Raw genomic sequence first — 25878 nt, forward strand, 5'->3', positions numbered from 1 at the left:
AAAAGCTTGTCGGCCCTGTTTGGCCAAGCCGAGGCTTCGTGTCCCCTCGAACTGTTCCCAGGGACCATTCATGGACACAGAGTTTTCCCCACATGGGAACTGCAGCAGAAAGAGGCTGCAGGGAAAGAGGAAAATAACCCCAGGGGCTGGAAACACACTGATTTCAGGATGGGGACTGCTCTCCGAGGGGCTCTGGGAGATGTTGTGCGAGCAGGGAATAGATGTGATGAAACTCAGGAGTGATACACGTGGTCTGACTGCATCCCGTCTGTCAGCTACCAGCTCTCCTGCACATCTCCAGGTCCGGTCCCACACTGGGCTGAGATCTGCTCAGCGCGACAGGAGGGTTGAACGTTTGTGGAGCTCCTTCCAGCCCCCCGTTTCTTTACTGGTACTTTCTGACCAAGGCAGGGGTAGACTTTTCTGAACTAAGCCAGATTTGAAAGGTCTTGATGGGATTACCTGTTATTTAAGGCAGGTGAGGGTGCTGAGACAGAGGGTAGGATAGCTTTGGAAGCCATTGCATGTTGTTTTTGGGATCCTAGGAAGTTTCCCAGACTGAAACTGTCTCTGGGGAGGGAATAAATCCCACCCCATGCTCACTCAATAACATGAATATATTTGGCTTCTCTCACTAGCTCCCCATGGTTCAGCACTGATGGTCTCTAGTGCAAGCTGGGCTATGCTACATACTCTGCAGTCTAAAGGATGGCACAAAGGCTGTGCAGAGATTACAGCCTAAAAGGCTGGATAAGAAAGCTGACCTCACTTGAATCACTGGAGTTTTGGTTTTGTAACCAGACATCTGTTGTCCCATAGCTATGATGGTAGCAGTGTATTTAGATGAATCATTCTCTTGGACTTGAGGTCTTTCTTCTGTGCTCAGGTCGATTTTTCTCTCAGAGGTTCCCCATGGCATCTTCCAGTAACAGCCCACTTAAGCAAGCCTCATCAAAGCTCAAAATAGAAAAATCGCTCTAGCAAAGCACATATGATACCATACATCCTCTGTTGGTAAAGTCACTTCACATCTTTTCTAGCTCTTACTTGTCCCAGACAGACACCTACCATTTCCAGTGATTCTTGACTATAGTTTTCACTTGATCTTACTAGAAGATTAGTCCCACCAACACCATGTATATAAGTAATTTGATTCAGATGAAAAGCCCTGCATCTGCAGAATGACTCTCCAGAGTAAAGTTATTCTTGTGCTTAAATGTTTACAGGGTCAGGGTCCCATTCAAGTATCTGGAGAGTAAAGAAGTTACCATCTAGTTTGCTCATTAGTATCACAAATAATCCCTGGTATTGTAAGGATGGCAGTTCATACAGTGAAGCAGCAGTTCCTGCAGCATTACTCTAGTTAACAAGATTATACTGACAGCCAGGCAAAGTACTGCAGGATTGTGTCCCATTTAGGAAGCACAGCGTAAAGGCTGAGATCTCACTGGCATCACTCAGAGAGATAAAAACACTTTGTGCTTTTGAAATGTGCACTTCCCTGTGGATGCCCAGCATTCACAAACTGGGAGCTCCTCGCTGCCGGCTGCTCAATTCGGTGCGTGCACTGACCAGCCAGGAGGTTTGTGTGTTTGGGGGGTCAGCTCCCCTCCTTCCTTTCCCTTGTCTTCCCTTCCCTCCTCAGGACGCTGCAGGGGAGAAGGAGGCAGGGGAGGTGGCAAACGCCAAAGGGCCTGGGGAGGGCTAGCATTCATCTATCTTTGCTTAGATATGCTCAGGGAAAACAGTGGGTATTTGTTCTCATAAAGCTCAGGCACCAAAATAATTTTCAACAATGGAACCAACCTCCCCAAACCACTGACTTCGTCGCAATGACTGTGCATGAAAACAGAGCATAAATGGAACTGCAGGAAGCTCTAGTTGCACATCATCTGACTAAGTTTCAGAAAAGCCACTTGTTCAAATCAATACAGTGGCATGTTTTCTACAGATTGCATTTTTGGAAGCTTGGGTAGGAGTGCAGAAAGCACTAAAGTGAGCTACCAGTGATTCTGCTGTATTCTATGGATCCTATAATTCACGTGAACATTTTTCATCTTATGCTTATAATTTAATTTGCTTTCTTGACTAGCTAAACTGCTGTGGAGGCAAACAGTTATTGCAGGTTTATCATCCCCTATTAAATTTTTTTTCCCTTGTAGTCAACAAAACCAGCATCACCACAAATAAAGTTATCAAAAGCGGCTCTTCTTTAGCAGTAGGTACCCCTGGTTCTCACTAGGTATTTGTCACTACCACACAAACCTCACGTGCAGGCTACTCTCAGCAACGGTCAGTTGTTTAGCGATCACTGCCAGAGTTTCCCAAATCATTTAGAAATACCAATGACCTGACCTGCAATATGATAGAGGTGAGGGTATGAATGAGGACAACCATTTTTCTGGTTTAAGAGCTCACAAGAACGGCAAGAACATGTTTTATTTGCATGGTGCCAACTTGCTGTTTCTTGAACCACATGAGTCTTCTTTGACTTTTCATGGGTTTTATTGGACCTCTGGGAAAAATCAGTATAGAAATTTGGATTCTCCCACCCCCTGTATCTTTCTGTGAGCAACAGGGGTGTAATTTCAAAGCAAATTACAATCATCCCCCAGTACGGTAAAACAGCTGGAATTGCATAGCATGCAAAATAAAATCACTGCTTCATTAACTTAGTCATTTGTGGACAAGCTCAAATGCAGATTTGCAGGGAAGGAGAAAAATGTGGCATGTAGAAGTATACGCATAGTTATGTACATAACTCTGTGTTTTTACCTACCTGATTATTTACCTCCTTATCTATGTCTCTATCTACGCAGATGTATTTATTTCCCCAGAAGCTTTATGGTCATGTGTTGTGGATAAAGCATTAAGAACCACGTGTTTATTTTTCCCAGAGGACTACCTCACGAACTTCTCTTTCAACAGTCACTGGTTAATAATTTTGATTAAAAGGTACATTAACTAGTTGGGGGGTCATTTTTGGAAAAAAAAAAAAACCCACAAAACACACAAACCTGTGGAGTGAGAGGGGAATGGTTACCGCCACCGGGTAGCATCCCGCAGAGAGGGTGGGAAGGGTGACTCTCGCAGGCAGCTGTTGGATCCCGTTAGAGGTGCTGCGGCCAGTTAGGCTGGGGGGTACATGCTACATGATTCGGGGACTCCCATGTTAGGAACTCAGCACCCATAACCGCCCGACACCGAAAACCCGCTTGGATGAAGTTGCTGCCAGCGGGAAGATGGCTGCGTCTCGCCGCATGTGCCCCGTGGGGCTGGTCTTTGACGGTCATTTCTGTTGGGGGGGATTTTAAGGAACCCCAAACACGTGCAACGAAGAGGCCGGCAGCGGTGCACGTGCGTCCTGACGGCCGGCCAGCCAGCCCCGGCGGAGCCCTGGGGCGGGGCCGCGGCGGGATGGGCGGGGCCCGGGGAACAAGCCCCGCCCCCTGGGACAAGAGGGGCGGTGCTGCTTGCCCGGGTCCCGCATCCCCGCCGTGCGGCGCGGCTCGGCTCGGCTCGGCTCGGCTCGGCTCGGCTCGGCTCGGCTCGGCTCGGCTCGGCGCGGCGCGGCGCGGCGCGGCTCGGCTCGGCTCGGCTCGGCTCGGCACGGCTCGGCTCGGCTCGGCGCGGCTCGGCTCGGCTGCCGCCCCGACGGCACCGTCGGGCAGAGGGTTCGCTTCCCGCCCCGCAGCGCCCGGCGGCCGCGGGATGGAGGCCGGTGCGGCGCGGCTGCTGGCGGTCCTGCTGTGCCTGGCTCCCGGTAAGCTGTCGGGGAGCCCCGGGTGCCCCGGGTCCGGCCTGTCGGGGAGCTCCACGGGGCCCCGAGGAGAGGCCGTGCGGGGATGATCGGGTGCCGGGAACGGCGCGGGTGCGGGTTTCCCGTGGGGTTGTCAGGGCTGGTAGAGAGGGTGAGGCAGCGAGAGCCCCGGGGCGGGATGGGGCGCCCAGCGCTGCGGGCTTGCTGTTCTCTCTCCTCTCCTGTTCTCTCCTGTCCCGTCCTCTCTCTTCTCCTGTCTTCCTGCCCGCTCCTGTCCAGCTGGCCAGTGCTGGCCCATCGGAGAGGGCTGCCTGCCATGGCACAGTGTCCCGCTTGCTTGGCTCCAGCGTCAGCCGTCATTTCCAAGAGCAAAATGTCCCTGGAGCCAAATGCGGGAAACCCGTCATCAGCAAAGAACCTGCTCGGGTTGCCAGTGATCAAAGTGCGGGGAAATACTAGGGAAATAGGGAAGGTCCCGGTCTGGCCTCGCTTTCTTGTCACCCGTTGTAGCTGGCTGAGCTGTCCTGGTCGAGGCTGCTGGCTCGCCCTGGTGAGGTGGGATTCCTGACAGTGATGGGAGCAGCCAAGGGCGGGCTGGAAATCTCTCCCTGTGGTCCTCGCAAATGTTATGCAGGCCAGGCTGTAGCCTCAGAGCAAACACTGTCACCCAGAGCTCAGCCATCATGCATGCAGGTGGCTGGGGGTGGCCGCAATGCAGCCCCTTGTGCGAATAAAGTCTGGTAGAAACAGAATTTTGCCTAACTTTTGAGGAGGAATTAAGGAGATATCCTTAGAAAAATCACGGGATAAAATAAATTCATGGGATCTCAAATTTGTGACGAGTGGTATAAAATAGTTTCTTCACATAATTCATTGATCAGTGGTCTCGAAGAACATAAGTATATTCAATTTATTATAAGAAAATTTGGTAATCGCTTTCCCCAGGGAGTGAGATCATCAGATGAAGGTTCACTTCGTTTCAATGTTCCACATCCTCTTGTTAGACCTTGAAGTTGGCAACGCAAGAAAACAGGAACTCCACCCTGGCTGGCTGAATTGTAGTGCTCTGCAGCTAGCTCCTGACCATCTGCCTTTGCTTCCTGTTATGACAGAGTTTTTGAACTTTCTGGGATGTGTGAAAAGTCATTATTTACCCTTCACTGCTAAGTAGGTGATGTGAAAGTATCCGCTTAAAGCATACTGCATATCGCTGTATATGAGGCTTTTCTGATTGAGTAGCATTTACTTTGTTTATTGCATTGATTGGAGAGGTTTTATCCATTTTTTCGCAGGTTTATTTGTTTCTCTGGATCAGCCAACCCTTAGCATCCAAAAAGATGTCCTCACAATAACTGCAAATGACACTCTCAATATTACTTGCAGGTAAGGGCAAATCTGTCCAGCATGATTTTCATGGGAGTGATTTATGCAGGGAGTTTTTGTACAGAACCGCAGGTGATTCGGTCTCTATCCCGTCATCGCTCCTGTTGCTCCCCGCTCCCTTTGTGCCCCCTGCCTCGCTTTTCCCTGGCAGACTGTAGAAACGATCTTAAAGGGTCGCAGAAGGGAGAGCTGGGGAGCGCAAGGTGTCTGGGAGGCGGAAGCGTCAACCAAGTCCTCCTGGAGCGCGCTGGTGAGCCAGGCTCTGGACTCTCCTTTTTGGGTGCTGTGTCACTTAGATTCCACAGAACATATATCTCAGGTAGCTTCCTTGTAGGTATTAATGGTGGGTCGATTTATGTGAATTAATCCTATGTGGCTTGATGCTCCATGTGATGGGATGAAGTCTGTTCCTCTCCATAGCCATAGAGAGTAGGGGGGCTGGGGTTTGCCACTTTGGCATCAGTACTGGCACTCATCGCACGCTCATGCTCCTGTAACATTTCTTTCCCAGCGGTCAGAGACCACTGGAGTGGTCCTGGCCAAGCAACCAGAGCAGTGCTGAGAAGCGTATCTCTGTGACAGACTGCAGCGATGGCCCCTACTGCAAGACACTTACTCTCCTCAAAGTCATCGGCAATGACACAGGGGACTACAGGTGCCTTTACAGGGACAACCAAGCAGCTACAACCATTTATGTCTACGTTCAAGGTAAGTGCTTACACAGTTCTGAGGTGGCTCTTCCCCTAGCCTCAAGAGAAAAGAGGAGTATCTCAAGTATCTCAAAATGGTTTTGACATTAAAATTTCTTACTCCTAGAATTTTTGATCATGTGAAACTGTTATTTTTCTTGTTTTCATGTTGAGTCATGCCAGTATGCTAGTTGCCATCAATAGAAAAGCCTTTGTACCTGTAATTTTTAACTGACCTATCATATGCAGTACTTGGTCTGCTATTCTCCTCCACCCAGAACTTGGCATACATGCCTCCACTGCGCCCTGAGCCTGCCCCCATGAATGCAGAGCTATTACTGACCTCGGCAGGAGTTTCATACGAGGGAAGATTACAGAGATTGTATATTTATTAAAAGTGACAGATCTGATCCCTTTTACAATTTGTACTATCTGATACCATTAAAAAAAGAAACCCAAAACATAAACATCCATACTTCTGCTGACTGCAACGGTAAAATCTATTTAGGCGTTAAGAGCTAGGTTTTCAAACTCAGGCTGTCAGTTGTATTCACAGGAATGCAGGTGAGCATCGCAGATGCTGCAAAGCATCTGCAGTTACACACTCAGCTTCAGTAAGGACATTCGTTGAGGCATCTGCCCTGCCTTTTTGCACTGATGGCTTGATACCCCTTTTCTGGTGCGCCCTGTTTCCTTTTTATTGTTAACATATAGTTACCATTTTGAAAAATGGGATGTTATTATGTACACAGGTTAGCTTGTTTTATGAGGTCACAAACTTACGGGTTTTTTTGGTCTGACTTTGAAAAGGATGCTGCCATTGGGGGAGCCAATGTAGCATGTCACTACTTTTAACTGATATTTCCTGTAATACTTCTGCAAGGAAAGTCACGCTAGAGTAAACCAGATTTTTGTCGGCACAAAGGCTGCGGTGGCAGGAAGCTATTCTCCAAAGTGCGCGCTGCTGCCTATAGCTGTTTTGAGAATAGTGAAATTGTAAAATTAAGGAGGAGGTCTGTAAAAACATGTGCCCACTATTTAGTCTCATCGTTTAAGTGTTTTACCACATAGAAAAGAACTGATTTGAGAAGAAATAGACAGGGAAAGAACAAAATTGGAAAAGTTTCCTCTGTAAGCATGTGACCAATAATATCCATTTACCAATTGAATATTCTTCTAGATTACAGATCTCCATTTGTGACTTCAGTTAGTGATCAGCTTGGCATTGTATACATCACTAAGAATAAAACTGTGGTAGTGCCGTGCCTTGGAACCGTATCAAATCTCAATGTATCTCTACATGCGGTAAGGAAAAAGCCCCCCCGTTATTATTATAAGAGTTAGTTGAAATCACTGTGACATAAATACATTGCCTGAAGTATAGATATGATTCTTAAAAACTTCTTTCCATCCTTGGGAATTTTACAGCCTGTGATTACAAGGTGAGTGCTGTAACCATACTTGTCCATGATCCTGGGCTCTCAAAATGCGGTGTGATGGCCTACGAAAGGGAGATTGCCTGAGCTAGGATGTTAAAACTGGGACCCTGCGGTTACAGAAAATGTTGCACTTGAAAATTCAGCGTTGTTTGATTTTTGAAATCTGACTATGTATTTTATCAATATTTCAAACAGAAATATCCAGAAAAGATATTTGTTCCTGATGGTAAATCAATTTCGTGGAATAATAAAAAAGGCTTCACTATACCCAGTCATTTAATCAACTATGCGGGCATGGTCTTCTGTGAAGCTAAAATAGATGATGAAAGCTATCAGTCTGTGATATACATAGTCGCAGTTGTAGGTAAGCCAAAGTGTTTTTTTTCTCTCTATAGCCAATGTTATTTTGCTCGCTACAACATACTGAACCAATTACATTTGGTTGGACTCTAGGTTATTCAATACTGACAATGCAGCTAATGCAAAATGGATGTTGTGATATATATTACTTTTCTTTTAAATGCAATGTATTGTGTTCTTTCTCGTTGATCATTGGGATAAGTGCTTCTATTTTTAGCGTTACATAGATGCCAGGGATTTTTATTTTTTTCCCTGACAAGGCAAGCCTTTTTCCAAAAATCACTCTATTCTGTAGTTTATTTACTTATCTGAGATCCAAGTCATAGTGGAAGGGAACTAGAGGCAGGCATCCTTCAGCAGCAGATGGGGGGGAATTGCTCTGAGGGGGTACCAAGGGAATGGGGGATCTGAAGGTCGCACTAAGAGCTAGGTTGTCTTGTCTCCTTCAGACCTGTGTCCTGACTCTGACAGGGTTTTACGCTGTCCTGGTATATTTTGTCAGTTGTTCATCAAAACCCAGAAATAACATCATGATTCTGTGGAGGCTCAAGCCTGAGCCGAAACTGCAGATACTCCTCTTTTGACTCTGAGGACACAACGGCCGCTTCAAGTGGCCGCTTGGCACCAAGGCAGTCTCGCCTTGCTTGGCAGGAAGACTCAGCAGCCCTCCATCCTTTAATCTGTGCAGCAGGCTCTTGCTTCTCCACCAAATTCATCAGTCTTCACTCTGATTTGGAGCAAATTCAGAATTGCTCCATTCAGAATATTCTGGTTTGGAATATTTAAAGTATTTTTATTGCAGAAAGTAAACTTGGGATAATTTCAGCAATGCCATATTGTCATTCTTGATTAAGTTCCCACTTATTGCTCGGAGTGGGGATGTATCTCCTTTAGTTTCAGGTCTCACAAGGGTAAGAAGAAGGTGTCTTAACGCAGAGGAACTGTGTGGGTCACCATCTCCTGCCTGCTCCCACCACCGGGGGGGCTCTGATCAAGTGCCTACATCCCGCTGCGCCGTGTCTGACGCGGCTCTCAGATGGGAAATGCTGAGAGCAGGCGTATCCCTTCCCTCCAGGCTCCTTTGTACGCCCGTCATCATGCTGCCCGGGGGCATCGCGGGGCCTCTTTGTCGCTGGGCTTTTGGTGGGAGTTTTGGTGAATTTGCCTGGGAAATTTGGTGCCGAGCGCTGTAAAGAAACCTCTTCTTACCCCCATGTTTTGTGTGTGCTTTTTTCTTCCTCCAGGATACCGAATTTATGACCTGACGATGAACCCGCACTACCAAGTCGAGCTGGCAGTGGGAGAAAAACTTGTTCTCAATTGCACCGTAAGAACGGAGCTGAATGTAGGAATTGATTTTAAATGGGATTACCCTTCCATCAAGGTAAATCCGTAATAACTTACAGCTGCCAACATCACAACAAAATTCAATTTAGTTATAATGTCACTCCCCTCTTTATAACAGTGACAAAGCAGATGATAATATACAAAGAAATTACTAGTATGCACAGGTGTGGAAAGTGTAACAGGAGGAATAACAATGAAATTCCCACACACCTCTGTCTTTTATCTGTTACAGGAAAAACGTGCAACCATAAGGGATTTAAAAACCACAGCAGGAGAAGTAAAGAAGTTTGTAAGCACCCTTACCATCGACAGCGTGTCCTTAAGTGACAAAGGTCGATATACTTGCGCAGCATCCAGTGGCCGTATGAACATGAAAAACAGCAGTTACTTCATTATCCATGGTATGGCATCCTCCATTTCAGTTTTCTTGGTTGCTTCAGATTTGGGATTGACTACTGGGATGCAGAAGGCATCTCAGAGATGAATCAAATGACAGAAAAGAAACAAACTGCAGCTACAGTATTTCTCTTGCACCCAATATATGATTATTTTTATACCACAAGCTTAGCTAATGATAAGATTTTAAACAATCCTGTATGTTACTGAGAGCTGTAGAATCCCATAGGAAAATGGGCAGTAAAATAAACTGAGGTAAGCCTCTGTTCCTCTTCTGTGTTGACCTCCTTGAGGTCCCGTAAAGCTGAATTTGCGTAGATGACTTTGTATAAGGGTTGTCTGTTCTCACTCCAGGTGAACTCCCGCTAGATTCTCGTGGCTCTGTGGGACAAGAGTCTGGGTCGGCATGAATGAAGCTAGGAAAATAAAACTTTCAGCTTTTACATTTTGAATAGATGATCAAATGGAGTTTTGGCCATACGGAAATGATGCAAAGGAAACAACTTTGGCTAAGTGCATAGATAAGTACGAGGCCACATCCTACAGCCTTTTCTCAGGCCCCTCTTGGGCACAGCCCCAGTGGCTCCACTGGCTTACTTCTAGAAAAAAATTGCCAGCATGAGAATGGCCCATTTTTATCACTGACAAAGGGGTTTATATTTTCAAGGAGGCTGGTTTTCCTGAGGCCTGATTTCAGGGGCCTGAATATTCATGGCTCTTTTTCTGGTTTTTTTATCATTCAAACTTATTATGGGGCACAGTGATTCAAGATAGACTCAATTTTCTCCTGGGTTCTTTCTATTTCTCTTCAGGAGCCAAAACCAGATCATGTGCTATAAGTGAGTGTACCAGATACTAAGTTGATACCATCCTAAATCTTAGCCAAAAGCCTAATCGCTCTCTTAGTCTGAATGCAAGTTTATAACTTATAACAAGTAATGTAAATAATTTCAAAGTATTCTGTGACTGCAACGGTTCAAATACATACTTGAGAAGAGGCTGAACATATCTAACTTTATCACATTGTAGTTTTGAATACTATTATTTCTTGGAATGAGTAGATCAAGCCAGTTTTATGATATTTATTTATTTATATATATATATGTATATAGGTCTGACAGTTGGCATGCCGTCCTGAGAGTTGAGTCTTGTCTCTGCTTTCCAGAGCTCCCCAGTGGGAGAACTGGCCTGCTCCTCTGTGCAAGGGAAAGGACTAGGTTTTCATGGTGGGTCCAGAGCCCACCAGCTCTCTCCAGTTTGGAGCCAACTGTGCTTTACCAGTGGCGTCCTGTCACTGGCCTCTATTTGTCACCTGCTGTTAAGTGCTAACCCAAACGGAGACCGCTTACACTTTTGTCCATGTGGAAAGAGAATTTAATTTAATCTTTTGCAGAAAGTCCTTTTATTCACCTGGAGAGAATGGAGAATGTGGTTGAGACAAGGTTAGGCGACACAGTCAAAATTCCCGTCAAGTTTAAAGGATATCCTCCACCGGAGGCAAAATGGTAAGAATCAGGACACAATGTGTTTGAAAAATAGAGCTATTCTGAGTCAAGGTAAATGTTTGAAGTATTCAAAGCGCTCTATATTTTGTTCAGGTATAAAAACGGAAAAGCCATCAATGCAAATCATACAGTTAAAGTTGGCTACACATTAGTGATCGCTGAAGCAACTGAGAAGGACGCTGGGAATTACACCCTTGTCCTTACAAACCCTTCCAACAAGATGCAGAAGAGGCATACATTCACTCTGCTTGTGAACGGTAAGTGGCCTACAGGGATACCTTTCTTTCATGTGTGGATGTGGTGTATTACCATTCTTAGGATTAAATTCATCCCAGAACTATGAAGATTTAGGTGGGGGCGGTGGCCGGGAGGAGAGCACTTGAACCTGAGCCCTGGGAGGGCAGAGGTGGCTTGTCTCTCCTGGCTCCAGGATGTGCTGGTCAGGAGGCTGCAGGCTTCTGGTGATGTTGTTGTGATGATACTTTGTGTGTGTTTTTTGTTTTCAGTATATTATTTCTTTGCTTCTGCATCCTGCTCTTTTCCTGCCTTCTTTGCTGGCCGTGCTGCCAGAGTGCTCCCCCACCCTGCTCCATCCTGGCCCTGTCCCGCCTCGCCCATCCTTCCTGCCCCACTCTGCCTGTCCCTCCTCTTCTGCCCTGCCTTGTGCAACCTTCCTCCTCCTCCTCCTCCTCTTCTTCCTCCTCTCTGCTCCCCAGGAAACAGCCTAGCCCCCATGCTTTGAAGACGGCAGGTCTTGGAAAGGGCGGCGAGGCTACATGCGGTGGGATCAGGGCTGGGGAATAATACGCATGTAATGGCGGGGGGTGGTGGTGAGAGTTCGAGGGCTGCATTTTGAATCGAGGGGTAATGAAGGGCGATTTTGCAGGAGACACTAAACATTGTGTCTTGAGGACCTGATCCTCGAGGTGTTGGGCGCGTTCACCTCTTCCCAACACGTCCTTATTCCTTGGAGGTGCTCCGTGTTGCATTCCGATGTGGGGCACAGCGTGAATTAGCCACCGTGGGTCTAACACGTGTAGCCGGTGCCACTGGGGAGCCGTTAGCGGGGGCGTAACCGGCGGCTCTCTCCTCCAGTGCCCCCCCAGATCGGCGAGAACGCGCTGCTGGCCCCCGTCGACTCCTACAAGTACGGCTCAACGCAGGCGCTCACCTGCACCGTCTACGCCGTCCCGCCGCCCGCCGCCGTCCTCTGGCACTGGCAGCTGGAGGAGGAGTGCACTTTCAGCCCCCAGTGAGTGCTAAGCCCTTGCCATCTTCTGTGGCTTGTGTAGCTCTTGAGGGTCGTTTGGGTCGGAGGGGTTTTTTTTTGTGTGCGTCCCTTGTCCGGGCTCGTTACCGAGCGCAAACCCAATGGCTGACGAAGAAAAGATTGTTGTACTTAACAGGCAGATCGTTGCGGGCAGGCTGTGCCGAGGTCATCCTCGGCGGCGGTGAGACGCAGGGACAAGGGCCACCTGCAGCGGGGAGCCAGCAGCGCCTGCGTGCTGCCCTCGTGCCTTCTCGTAGGGCATCTTGGCTTGCACGGGGCTTCAGACGCAGCTATCTGCGTGCCCTCCCCTCGGATCTCCCCGTGGGCTGCAGGCCCAAAGCTCCATCGCAGACAGAGGAAACTTGCTGCTTATGCTAATTACAGGTCTTGGTGTTGGGTTTGTTGTTTTTTTTTTTTTTCTTACACTCAAGTGCTGAGTGTGACGGTGCTTTTTATCTGTGTGAAAGTGTATCTCTGAGGAAGTGCACTGATTGATGTTGGGGAATGATAGAGAGAGTGCCTGACTGAGATTCACGCAGCTTCCCTTATCTGGGCCTGCCATAAGCCCAGATTTCCTTTAAAAAAAAAAAAAAAGGCCAAAAAAAAAAGGCATTCTTCTTTCCTGTTGTTGTTTTTAAAATGATTTCCACTAGTTTCTTCCTTTGGTGCCTTGTTGCTTCCTACACAATGGCTACTGTCCTCAAGAAATTCTTGTAGGGAGTTCACTGATTTCTATGTCTCTCTGTCTTCCTTTGAACTAAATTAACTTGAATCATCCATTTATGAATGGAGGTTTGTTCCCAGAATAGCTGCTTCCCTCCAAGCATCCTGATTGAGCTGACACAGGCAGATTAATTAGGAAATTCACCTTTCAGCATGGGGGTTTCTTATTTTACAGAGCACAAAGGTCTTAGAAGGTTATAGGGTACAATTTGATAGACATTTTTCCAGAAACTTACTCTTCCCTCCCAGATGCAGGCTGTGGCCAGTGGTGCATCTGATTTGTAGATAAATATCTGCATATTATAAAGAGAACACAAAACCGCTCTCTTGAAGGGTGAATATTCGTCTTATCTAATGCATATGTCTCTACTTATATCAGGAAAGTTCGCTCAGGAGCCAATCCATATGCATGCAGGAAATGGAAAGTGATCTCGGAGAGAAAGGGTGGGAATCAGGTCGAAATTAAGCACCGAGTTGTTACTATTGCCGGGAAAACAAAGGTGAGCAGGTTTTCTTTTCTGTTGATTGGGGATGATTAGCTCAGCAGTCCACATATCTGGAGATATATCACTAGAGATGAGACTCTTTTCACCTAACACTAAACTTGGGGATCTACTCGCAGCTAGTCATGCAAGCTTCTGCTGAAGACAATAGGCAGAGGTAGACACTTCCAAGTCCTTTAGACGGTGACCTTAAATGAGTCTCCACTGAGGAACATACCTTCCTTAGATTTCAGTGCTTACCTGTTAGTGGTCTGAAGTTAGGTGAGTTAATCTTGCCAATTAACTGTAATAGGGAGAAGCTGGAGAGACTGAAGAGCAGAAAAAGCTGTGGGTGCAGCATTTATTAACACATATACTGAAGTCTGCCTTCTGGCAGGTTGCTTTGTCTTGTTTTCTTTTGCCTGCTTGTTACAGACCTAAGGAAAAAAATGCAAACGTCAGGAGGGAACTGTGCTCCTGCTGTGCTGTGGATTTGTGCTGTGGAGGGATTTTTGGTTGTGCAGATACCTGCAGGGCACTTTGCTGAGCTGCTGAGGTGATCGGGCTCACTGACGTGGTGTGAAATTCTCGCTTGTTCTTTTGTAGACTGTGAGCACCCTCGTGATTCAAGCAGCGAACGTATCTGCGTTGTACAGGTGTATGGCTACGAACAGAGCTGGGTCAAGCGAGAGAGTCATCTCATTTCATGTGACCAGTAAGTATACCCTGTTGAGGACAGCCATATTAAATTAACGTTATTTTGTCTGTTTCACTGGTGATAAGTGCTTCAACGTTGTTGTCTGATTCCTGTCCTTTATAAAATCCTTTCATTCTTCAGGGTTTTAGGTTTTCCTAAGGTTTTCCTAATGCAGCCTTTAAAGTCACCACCTAACTTCAGCCAAGCGATTAGTTCTGCTGGCATCAGTGGAGTGGCAGTTCCGTGAAAACGATGCAAAATGGGCACTGTTGTCTCCAGAGTGATTGCTATTGGGCTTTTGCAGTCACTTAAAGGAGCGACAGAGAAGTTATGGTGGTGTCACAAAATGAGTAAAGAGGTACTGTAGAAGCTAAGACTAACATTTTCAAAAACAGTGGCAAAGAGCTGCTGTCTTCTTGAAAACCAGTCCCCATATTCACATGCTGAAATAATATTTTAATCCAAATCTAAAAATGAACTATAAGATAAAGCTAGGAATTGTCTTATGTTGCCACGTTTCTACAGTAAGAGGAACTATATTCATTACACAGGCCTGCCTTTGATCCATTTTAAATGTGTTGTTTTTAATGAGGTTGTACTCTTTACATAAATGATCGACTGATTTTTCAGTGTTTTGTTTTCTTATTTACAACCATCCAAGATGAGGATAAGGCTATATTTGTAAAATGGCTCTTTCAAGTTACTGTTGGCAACATATTGTGCAACCTAATAGGAATTTTTTTTTTTTTTTTAAACTTGCAGGGGGTCTTGAAATTAATCTTCAGCCTCGGAATCAGCTCACAGAGAAAGATAACATGTCCTTGCAATGCACAGCAGACAAATTCACCTTTGAGAAGCTATCATGGTACAAACTCAGCGCTCGCGCTTCGCAGACTCCCTTTGGAGGGCTGCCCATGCCCGTTTGCAAGAACCTCAATGCTCTCCAGAAGCTGAATGCAACAGTTTCAAATACCAATGGTGAAAATGTCACCTTAGAGCTCATCCTCCGGAACATCTCCCTCCAGGATGGAGGGGACTATGTTTGCATTGCTCAGGACAAAAAGGCTAAAACACAGCACTGCCTGGTGAAGCACCTCACTGTGCAAGGTACAGATCTCTTGCTGTGAACCAAAATGGGAGCAAATAACTGCAGTAGTGTCAGGTTTTGGTATCTTCAGGTCTTGCATGTGTTGCCCTAATGGTACACTCAATTTGTTAAATAGATTTAGACCATTTGTTGTAAATACAGGGATCACCAGTTGTACATGCTCACGGCTGCGGAGTGCAGCTCTCGGGCTTGTCTGGGCAGCAGGGACAGTACCAGTGAGGAAGCCTGACCGAGCCACTGGGCTGGGCGAGGAGATTAGTTTGGCTTTTGCACAACTAATGGCACGTGTTTAGCCCAATAACTTCTCAGTTTTACTTTTCAAAACACGGTTTTCCCTCTAGATGTACATGCATGTGTGTGTTCGTGGCGTTAATGCTACTGCTTTTGTGTCACCGAATCTTGGGTTTGAAGTATTGTCTATAATTTAAAACTGTCATGAAGTGATGCTGGTATTCAGGCGCAAGCAATGCAAGCTGATAATCAGCTTTTCACACAAATAGTGATGACTTTGCTTTGGGACCTAGATGTCTAGGCTGATTAGGCAGATTCAGGAAAATACTTACACGTGTTCATGGGCTGTCCTGAATGGACATTTGATGGACCGGCTGCATCAGACTTCTCATAATGACCCTGGAAATAGAAATGTGAGGGAAGCAAATTTCTCACCTATTGCCTCTTCCCGCAGCAGCCTGAGCAGTTAGAAATTAAACTATCTAAAGCAGGTTACATCAATACTGTTAAAATGTTCTTGGCTATTATAATTTTTTCATGTCATGTGGAAGTTTAACTATGATCTTAACATGAATGCTGTGACTGTTGGTGTTACAAAAGGATTTGAGCTTTTGTTACTAGGCCAAACGTGTAGAATGTCCTCAAGTGCTATTACTGCAAGAATGGATGTTTTCTTAAATGGTCAGTAATTTCGCCTTATTTTCGAACCAACAGAGCCCATGGCACCCACACTCATAGGAAATCTGGAAAATCAAACAACAAACATTGGTGAAACCATAGAAGTGTCATGCACAGCAAATGGCATTCCTCCTCCAAACATCATGTGGTTTAAAAATAATGAAACGCTTGTTGAAGATTCAGGTGAGGATTGCTCCTTTGCTACAAATTTTCTATCGCTTTAAGGGCTTTCTTTCATAGGTCTCACTGCTAATTTTCACTAAGAAAGGTTTCATTTTGAATTTTTAAGACAAACTGGCATAAAAATAGCAGAACTAAGTGTCATGATTTTTTTCAGGTATTGTTTTGAAAGATGGAAACAAAACACTAACCATTCGTCGAGTGAGGAAAGAAGATGGAGGGCTATACACCTGCCTTGCCTGCAACGTCCTTGGATGCAGAAAAGCAGTGGCTTTTTTTTCAGTGGAAGGTTAGTGTCAGCTTCTTCCCAGATTGTGCATGAGATCATTATGAGCACTGAAAGGAAAATCTACCGGCTGTCCCGATCGAAGATCTGAAAATACACTGTGAGGTTTGCAAAAAGTCCTGACCATTCCTGTCACGCTCCAGCTGGGTGCTGTCATAGCCGTTGTAATCCCAACTGTTCAGGCTGACGCTTTCTTCTCCACAGTGTTGTTTATTGCTTTTGAGCAAAAGGTGAACCTGTCTTACTTGTGATTGCAAAGAAATCTCTGCCAGTCTATACTGCCTGCAAACCTGTGCAACAGAACCTACCCAAACCTGCAGGTACCCTGGGGCATGTCTATTGTCTTGGTAATGTAATTGTCATACTGTGGGTTTTTAACAGTTACAACTTTTTAAACTACATCATTGCTGTCACAAGCATCTAAGAAAAAGAGTGAAGACTTTGTGCAGTCTGTTGTGATTGCCATCCCATTTCAGGGATAGAAACAGGTAGTGGTTTTGGATTAGGGGACTCCAGCCTTAGTCCACCAAGCTCTGAAAGTAGCGTTTGTGAGACCTGTCTCTCATTTGTTCTAGTCCTATTGTGGCACACCGAAATGCCACTCACAATAATAAACAATTAATCCTAACAAGAGAAGGATTTAGTCCGAGTAGCTGGAACCATGATGGACTTCCCGCCAAGAGTTCAGACTTTGCAATGAGAAGCCTCGTACTAAAAGCTCCTTGCCCTTCATATTAGTATGTTTGCAAAAATTAGTCACTGAATCCTTCACAAACCTCTGTCTTATAAGTCAGGGTGATTGTCTCGTCTGTTCCATTAAGGTAACTGAAGCAGTATTCTGTTATTCTTATAGGTCCCATTCAGATATTAAGATGTTTGGCAATGTGTTTATGTGGGGTGGAAATTATCTGCAGCTGACATCAATGCAGGTTTCAGCTGATGGGGTAAATATGGTTGGGGCATATCTGTGAAAGTTGGAAATCTGTATAGGACATACTGTTTCACTCCAAGAAATTTACAGTGCAGCTCATCAGGGTCATGCAATGGCGTGTGTTACCGTGTAGGAAAATCTGTATGGTGCGAGGGATGAAGTACAGGAGCATGATGTGGCGAACGGGAGCTGAAGGAGGGAGCTGCTCCTGCACACTAATAGGCGTTCAAGTGGTATCTGCTGGGGACTATTTTACTGGAAAAGGGATGTTGTAAATAAGTCCTTATTTTCATGTGTTGTTGTAGAACCACATTTTTTCATGCCCCAGCTGAAGCATGTAAAGAGACAAGAGAGAGATTGTTCTCTGGGTCATTCTCACAGCACTTTATTTACTATATGTTTTTTTTTTTTTTCTTTCTGGAGAAAGAGTCATTCATTCTGAGTATCCAAAACAATGATTTCTTTCTAAAATGTAGGATTTTACTTTTTATTATTTGCCAATGGTGCAGATACTGTCCTTGGAACAAAATTGATGCTAAGGAATTGTGTGGTGTGTAAAACAGCACGAAACGAAGCATAATATTCCAACATAAAAATCCAACCTTTTTGTTTTGTTTTGCTTTCGTTTCCTCGCTCCATGTTGCACTTTTAAAACGAACCTTCAGAACAAGGACCTTCATTCTCTCCTTTAATGAATGAACAAAACCAATATGCTTCCAACTATCACTCAGATATTCATTTATTTCTTCCCAGGCGCTGAAGAGAAAACAAATCTGGAGCTCATTATCCTCGTTGGCACTGCAGTGATTGCCATGTTCTTCTGGTTGCTTCTTGTAATCATCCTCCGGACCGTTAAGCGGGTAATGAAAAAAATTCTCGTACTGTCCTATCAGCACTGGTCTTGCATGACAAATGAGAGCTGACTTGAGGCCTTTTGTGTTGTTTCTTTCCATTGTTCTTAAATCAACAGACACATTTTTTCTTTCCGTGCCATAACATTCTTGCCTGGAACTGGGGGCACAGAAATTTGTTTTTAATTGAACAGGCCCTCACAAGATAAAAAATGTTTCAGCTGGTTTTGCTTATTAAACAAAAAAAAAAAGTGCAAGTAATTAACGATGATCACACTCAAAATGACATGGTGTAGGGAAATGGTAGCTTGGCATTTCTGGGAAATAGCGGAACACTACAAAGTGAGAAAATGGCACTTTGCCTGCACATCGCCAGCAAAAAATCTGTGCAACTACAACTAATACCATTTTCCAGGCCAATGGAGGGGACATGAAGACTGGCTACTTGTCAATCATCATGGATCCTGATGAAGTCCCTATAGACGAGCACTGCGAACGGCTCCCATATGATGCCAGCAAGTGGGAGTTTCCCAGAGACCGGCTAAAGCTAGGTGTGTCTTCATTGCATGAGCCATTTAGTGACGCTGCAGCCAGCCTGGTGCTGGGGGGTGTTTCAGGTCCTGGCTTGCCTCGGGGCTGCCCTGGTGCAAGACCCCTGGGTGGGCTTTCTGGTCCCATAGGATATAATGCATCCTCTCCCCATTATCAGCCCGCTGTTAATTTCCGAAACATAAATTCGGTTTAGAGTTGCTTTTTATTCTGCATCTTTTGCCCGCTGTGCCAGGCAAATAAACTGGAATATATTCACTTTCTCACTTCAAGGTAAACCTCTTGGGCGTGGAGCTTTTGGCCAGGTCATAGAAGCGGACGCATTCGGGATCGACAAAACGGCTACCTGCAAAACAGTGGCAGTCAAAATGCTTAAAGGTAAAAATGATGACTAAAACCTCACCTTGAATACACAGTATAGGGTTAATTGCCAATACTATAACCGTCAGATAGAAAAAAACATCAAAATGTTTGTACGGTGTATACAAGTTTAGCTTAACAGTTGGTGTCATGAAGCAATGATTAGGGAAAGTACATGCATTTACCTCATCGATACCTGGAGCAATGCATGGTTTCTTAGCCACCACTTCATAGATCTACTCTGGTTCAGAATATGATCTACTCTGGTTCAGAATATAAACTTGCTCCTGCAAGCAATTTGCACGTGTGTCCGTGTTTGCCTTATACAGCCCACTAGGGAGCTTTCTGCAAGTCCCAGGCAATGGCTTAGGCACGCTCCAAAATGAGTAGTAGTTTTGAACAGCTTTCTCCTCACTTTAAATCATATTATAGTGCCTCGCCTTTGCCACAAGCAAATTGGAAGCTGCGGTTCCCAGACACACTGTTCCTGAGGAGAATGTAGCTGGGGCAGGAAAATGGGGCTGCCCGTAGCTGCGGGCAGTATCCCACCCTGTGGTGTACTGAACGAAGGGTGGAAAAGCTGGGGGACGTCTGTCAGTCCGGTCTGAGCCGTCGCAAGCACAGGCAAGACCTGTGGCACCCTCGTTGCAATGGGATGAGCATGCAGTAATGGCAATAAAAATTAGGAAGCCCTGCCTCTCCAGCTTCCCAGTGCTCTGGCAGAGCAGGAGCTCCAGACAGCTGCCTCCTTTGCCCCCACTTCTTCAGCTCTTTCCTCTTCCCCTTCTGTCCCTGTGGGGTGAGGACACCAGTCATGCCTCCAGGCTTTTGATGAGGCTGCAGGGTCAGGCATGTTTGGCCCTGGCCCTATCTCCCCCAGCCCGTGGACCCGTTGGGCCCTTAGCATGGACCCCAGCAACAGCTATGGGACAATGTTTCCAGCTCTTCTTGGCTGGGAGCGTCAAACAGGAGAGCACAAACTGCTCAAAAGGTCTGTAGGAAAAAAGATGTTTGCTAATCTGGATTGTTTCTGTCCCTGTTCTGATGTACTTCCCATGGTGAACTTTGGAAAATGTTTAAAAGCAAAGCAAAACCAACCCTGGCATGCATGTGTTAGCTTTCATCAGTGTCCTGCAGCATAGCTGACCCAGGCTACCAACAAACAAGACTTCTCATGAGATGGGCTGGAAAAATAACAGAAGGTAATGCAGAGGAGGGGAAAACTTCTCTGTCTGTGATGCTCCTGATCTGTGTTGTTTTACCTCTGCAGAGGGTGCAACCCATAGTGAGCACAGAGCACTTATGTCGGAGCTGAAGATCCTCATTCATATTGGCCATCATCTCAACGTTGTCAATTTACTTGGAGCCTGCACAAAGCCAGGAGGTGAGTAATTTCTCAGTGGGAAGGTGCTAATGAAAACCCTGTTTCTGCCACTTCTGCTGCAGAAAAATTAAGGGTTGGGAGAAATTGTCGTCTTTTAAAAAAAATAAAAATCTGGTAAGAATGAGCAGGTCCAGAGGTGGGATAAGAGCTCAGAAGCCCTGAGTGCTATATCCAGCTCCATCCCTTTGTGGTTCTGTCACTTTGCTTTTCTGTACCTCAGATCCGCTTTTATAGTGGACACTCAACGTGTAACAGACTTTGGGTCTGAGTCTAGTACCAGATTTCATGAATTGGTCTTGTTCTTGTCACCGGCTACAGGGCAACTGCAAGTTGTGACTTCCCTCCCTGGCTTTGGATGGGCTGTGGGTGCCTCTGTGTGTGTGTGGGAGGGGGGTTGCAATTTGGAGTCCAGCTCTGGGTGGATGAACCTATTTTATTTTATAATCAGGGACAGATGTTTCGTTTAAGAAATCCAGCACTGCACGCTAATTTGGAAGAAATTCAGTGTAAAGTCAGTCAGTAATAATTTTTCAGGGAAGCTGACTTGTTGGCTTACTGTGGGATCAGAATTTAATTATTAAAGTTCCATGACAGAAGTGCAGTAGTTGAGGGAAACATAATCCATAATTTTTTTTTCCTTATTTATTCCAGTACGGCCAGTATCTGGAACCTAGGATGGAAATTTATCGTTGTAGCATATGCCCATATGAAGCAATTTGATCATGAAATAACACATTTGGACTATACATTAAGGCATCTGTGTCTGAAACCAAGATTCCTGTTTTAAGTTTTTGGGACTTAAACTGCCTGCACAAACATGCATGGATAACTGTGTGTGTATTTTATTGCAGATGAGTGGTTAATTCTGCTGAAGTTCACTCAAATATGTATGTCGCATCCTTACAATGTCCATTAGCATGGACAGTTATTGGCACTTTAAGTATAAGCACATTACTACGCGTTTTCACATAAAAATTAGGCTTGTGATTTTCAAAAGCATGTGCTTTCTTTTCCTTCCTTATAGAGCAGAAAAGGAATAATTTCCCTGATTTGATTAGATTTTTTTTTTAAATTACTGGTATTTTTAAAAACTTCTGGGTAGTAGAATGCTTTTTGAAATGTATGTATTTCTAGCCACAAATTATGCTGTGAGATAAGGTGGGATATAAATGGTCTTTCTAAGGAATGGCTTTATGTGTTACATAGGACCACTCATGGTGATCGTGGAATATTGCAAGTTTGGAAATCTATCAGCTTACCTACGGAGCAAGAGGAGTGAATTTGTCCCATACAAGGTAAGGAGTCAAGGTTAACGGCATAATGTTTGATTTGGTGGGGTTTTTCCACACACGATATTTCTGTTTCTAGCGCCGACTGTAGTGGCAGTCCCTGGGGATGTCGAATATCTAGTACTTCTCATGGGAATGAGAGATGACAAAGACATCAGAGGTCATCTAGTCTTTCCCCTGGCCCCTGCAATGTAGCTGGTTTGTTATTGTTAGCTTAAAATGTGCAAAGGAACTGGGCTTCCAGTATTTCCCTTGGCAGATTATTCTACACTTGGCCGTATCTGTCAGGAAGCTTTTTCTGATTATCAGCCTGAATTTTTTTCCTTTCTTACTTGAGCTCCAGACCACCTTAAATAACTACACTCCCTGCTTAATGTATATATCCGTCAGATATCCGTAGGTATCTTTTACCACGTGATTATCCTTTCCACTGTCCCCTTGGCTCATTGCTGAAGCAGGCTATACTTTTTTTTTTCTGTTACATCAATTACACAAAATGATTATCTCATGAGTTTACGTTCAGCTTTTCACCTCCCAAGCCCTTTGCAAAGGGGAGCTGCCATCGCAGCACCCCCTCTTTGCCCCCCAGTTTGAAATGAGGGGGAGGATGGAGGTTGGCATTTTCAAACTCATTTCTGCAAAAGGGGGTCTGATTTCTGGAGAGGGTTGGGAGGGTCCATCCCCTTCAGGGTCAAACACTGGACGAAGAGCGTGGCTGCGGGTACCCAGCACTGGGCATCATGCTTGGGACCCTACTCTTTTTCACCCACAGCTGGGAAGGAGGCCCCCAGGCTGTGCTCTGCCGTGCTGGTAGACCTGAGCTTCAGCCTTCCTGCAGTTGCCCTGTTTAGATAAGAGCTTCTTCAAACTTGTCACTTCTCCAGGGGGTTATTTTTCTTTATCCTTGGAGTCGTTGTTTACTATTTTATGTTGGCAAAGGCAACTCGCTGCATCCTCTTGTGAGGTAGAAAGGATAAACAAATATCTGAGAGGCCTTGAAGGAAGAGGCAGGGTTTCACAAGGGTGCTGACCCTTGCTTACACAAGCGGTGGGGATGGGAATCATCAACGGAAAAAAACAGCCCTGCTAGGGGAGAAAAGTCACCAAACTGAAGCAGGAGAAAATGGAAACGTGGTGGAGAAAGCCTTTGGGGCTGGCATCCTCCCCAGAGGTGTTCGGTGGCTTAGGGGAAGAAGGAGATAAATTTTGAGGGCCACTAGGGTTTTGGCCAAGGTAGACGTTTAGCAGAAGGGTCTTTGCAGCAGCAGGAGGTAAAGCTATAGTGGTATGGAGAGGCTGGAGAATATGAGAGGGGGTTCGGCAGTATCCATGCGTGCTTCACAAGTGGTGGGCACCAGGGGGCTGAGAAGGACAGCTCCTGAGTGTGGATTTCTTCTGAAGTGTGTGGAGATGGTGCTGGGGGGAAGCTGGGAGGATGTGGGAGCAGGCTGAAGCCGTGCTGTGGAGTGGCAAGGGGTGCTCAAGCCGGTGAGCCCATGTGGCCATGGGTTGGGGTTTGCTGGCGCTATCACCACGCCAGCCTGGAGCTCCAACCAGAGCTGGCTTGGAGACTAGCGGAAAGCCATGCCGCTGCTGGGCTGCCCTCCCTGCCTTCAGGGGTGCCCGTGGCACAGACCGTGGGAAGTGCCATTGCCTCTCCCAAGGAAGCTTCTGGCACGCTTTCTGCTTCTGATTTCTCCCACTCTCCCCTCCCATTTCTAGAACAAAAGTGCCAGGTTTCGTCAGGGGAAGGAGAACTACGTTGGTGACATCTCCGCAGATCTGAAGCAACGGTTGGACAGCATCACGAGCAGCCAGAGCTCAGCAAGCTCCGGCTTTGTGGAGGAGCGGTCCCTGAGTGACGTGGAAGAGGAGGACGGTATGATATGTCTTCTCCTGGTGCTGCAATGGCTGTCATTGGTAGGGGGTCAATAAGGGGCATGGGGGACGGAGCGATTTCCAAAGCTCCCTCAAAGCTGTGTGCAGGGTATTTCCCAGATGACCAAAGTTCCCGAGCTATGGATCATCTAATTCAGCATCCCAAACCCCTCAGCCCAATCCCAGGTAATGTCCTGTCTGAAACGGGTGCATTTTTAGTGCACTGCCTTTTGGAGATCCGCCTGTTATCATCAAATCCCATCTGCTTCACTGCTTTTTAGCAGAGTTGATTTGCCTTCCCTCTGCGCAGGTGGTCTGTCAGGAACAGGAAACCTGAATTATCCGCTCATTCAAAGCCTCCCCTGGATATACGTACCCTCTGCAGCGGTTTCACTGATGTGTTTGCCGTGTTCTCCTTTGGCAGAGACAGCACACAGTGTTGCCCAACATGTTTCAGAGACTGCTGATTTCAGCAAGTGGTGGGATCAGACTGGTCAGGAGGGACGCCATAGCTCAACTGTCTGTACATCGACATTGACTTCTACTAAAAATCTTAATGCAAAGAAAAGCGTCAGTATGTTAACAGGGAAGATGATCTTACGGTTTCAATGTGATCCCAATAGGTAATGTCAGGCATGCACTTTATGCATTTCCACACCATTCTGGTCCTTTTCAGACCTCTCTGGTGTAACCACTGACCCTTTGAGCTGGGATGTTGTAGCAAAGCATGTAGACCTAAAGCAGGCCTTGAGGTGAGGGTTGTAGCAACCAGTGTTGTAGTTCTTGGTAATTTTTTTCTTAAAATCAAGAGCTGAGCAAAAACATCAATTTGTTCATTTCATCAGGAACTAAATGCCTAGGTATCTTTGCTGGATACTTGAGTACATAATTCCTCCAGGTCACTAGAGGATGAAGTTAGGCTTATTCTACCCTAAATTAGCGGAGCTTTTTGCCAAACTCAAGTCTTTCTCCCCATGGCATATTCTTCCCCTGTAAGGACTAGGTGGGGCCTCCCTCTCATCGGTTTCCAAATCCATCTGCTGAAACCACAGCAAGCCTTTCCTGTCCTAGGAACTTGTGAGCTGTGTTTTGGTTGTTTTTCTTTTGAGATTGTTTTGCAAATCTTTCCACTGGTGGGTACTCTGGAAATAAGCAAGGAGACCTGGAGTATAACCCATCATCTCGAAGTTTCTTTTGCACAGGACTAGTTTTGTGTGAAATGGGTTGTTAGTGATAATTGTACAGCAAAAAAAAGGGCTCAGATTGCTCTTCTAGTTCAATGTGGCGTAAGGTTAAGATGGGCATTTACCTAAGAAGCAGTTGTGGGTGAAATCAGTGACAAAGGACATATTTGACTGTCATCTGATTCTTTGCAGCTGGTCCTGAAGACCTTTGCAAGAACCCTTTGACCATGGAGGACCTCATCTGTTATAGCTTCCAGGTGGCGAGGGGAATGGAGTTCTTGGCTTCACGCAAAGTAAGGAACTTCTCAGGAAGAGTGGCATGTTATTTATTTGACTGTGGGAAATAGTGCTGTAGGTCTATAGAAGGAAACGGCATGTTCATCTTTGGACTAGCAGTCATCCGCAACACTTTTCTTTTTGCCTCAAGACATACCCGAATCTTAATACTACAGAGTGAAACAGCTCATGCATTTATTGACACAAATGTTAGTCATCTGTATAAGTTTGTGGGTCACCGATTCATAGAATGATTAAGTAGTTGGAGGAGGGGGCTTGACTTATGAGGACGATTAAAGGAATTAGGGACAAATCCCTGGTAGCCGTAGCTAGAGTAAAGGAGTTTGCTCTGAGGAGGTTGCCTGTAACTTGTGCAGTGGGATTGGAAGGGCAGTGTGAGGAGAGCTAATGCTCACCTAGGAAACTTCATGGATGACTCTTTGGAGAGTCTCTTGCCAAAGACACCCTAGCAGTCAATAGCAACTCACCTGGATTTTGGCCTTCTATAAGTGCTTTTCTGTGGTTTGATCCTAAATACATGTAGTACATGTTTCAAAGGATGTAAATTCCAGCAAGAGAGAGGAATTGCCTGCAGTTGTATGGGAACAAAAAGTACTTAGAAAAGGGAAAAGGAAATAGAAG

At 45.7% G+C, this 25878-nt stretch overlaps 1 protein-coding gene across 1 annotated transcript in view; it reads left to right on the forward strand.

Moving 5' to 3' along the window:
* Nucleotides 1-3293: 3293 nt before the first annotated feature.
* Nucleotides 3294-25878, forward strand: part of KDR (kinase insert domain receptor) — a 30918-nt gene continuing 8333 nt past the window's right edge. The window contains exons 1-22 of the mRNA XM_081998813.1: nucleotides 3294-3763; nucleotides 5053-5143; nucleotides 5655-5851; nucleotides 7013-7137; nucleotides 7467-7635; nucleotides 8876-9015; nucleotides 9211-9379; nucleotides 10768-10879; nucleotides 10973-11136; nucleotides 11975-12131; nucleotides 13252-13372; nucleotides 13961-14069; nucleotides 14814-15158; nucleotides 16105-16251; nucleotides 16406-16537; nucleotides 18219-18325; nucleotides 18732-18867; nucleotides 19139-19243; nucleotides 20496-20609; nucleotides 21816-21904; nucleotides 23621-23777; nucleotides 25153-25253. Of these exons, the coding sequence (XP_081854939.1) occupies nucleotides 3418-3763; nucleotides 5053-5143; nucleotides 5655-5851; nucleotides 7013-7137; nucleotides 7467-7635; nucleotides 8876-9015; nucleotides 9211-9379; nucleotides 10768-10879; nucleotides 10973-11136; nucleotides 11975-12131; nucleotides 13252-13372; nucleotides 13961-14069; nucleotides 14814-15158; nucleotides 16105-16251; nucleotides 16406-16537; nucleotides 18219-18325; nucleotides 18732-18867; nucleotides 19139-19243; nucleotides 20496-20609; nucleotides 21816-21904; nucleotides 23621-23777; nucleotides 25153-25253 (3333 nt within the window). The 5' untranslated portion in view covers nucleotides 3294-3417. The remainder of the gene's footprint in view (nucleotides 3764-5052; nucleotides 5144-5654; nucleotides 5852-7012; nucleotides 7138-7466; nucleotides 7636-8875; nucleotides 9016-9210; nucleotides 9380-10767; nucleotides 10880-10972; nucleotides 11137-11974; nucleotides 12132-13251; nucleotides 13373-13960; nucleotides 14070-14813; nucleotides 15159-16104; nucleotides 16252-16405; nucleotides 16538-18218; nucleotides 18326-18731; nucleotides 18868-19138; nucleotides 19244-20495; nucleotides 20610-21815; nucleotides 21905-23620; nucleotides 23778-25152; nucleotides 25254-25878) is intronic.

This window comes from Phaethon aethereus, assembly GCF_964289735.1.
Source record: "Phaethon aethereus genome assembly, chromosome: 4".
In the NCBI taxonomy this organism is placed as follows: domain Eukaryota; kingdom Metazoa; phylum Chordata; class Aves; order Phaethontiformes; family Phaethontidae; genus Phaethon; species Phaethon aethereus.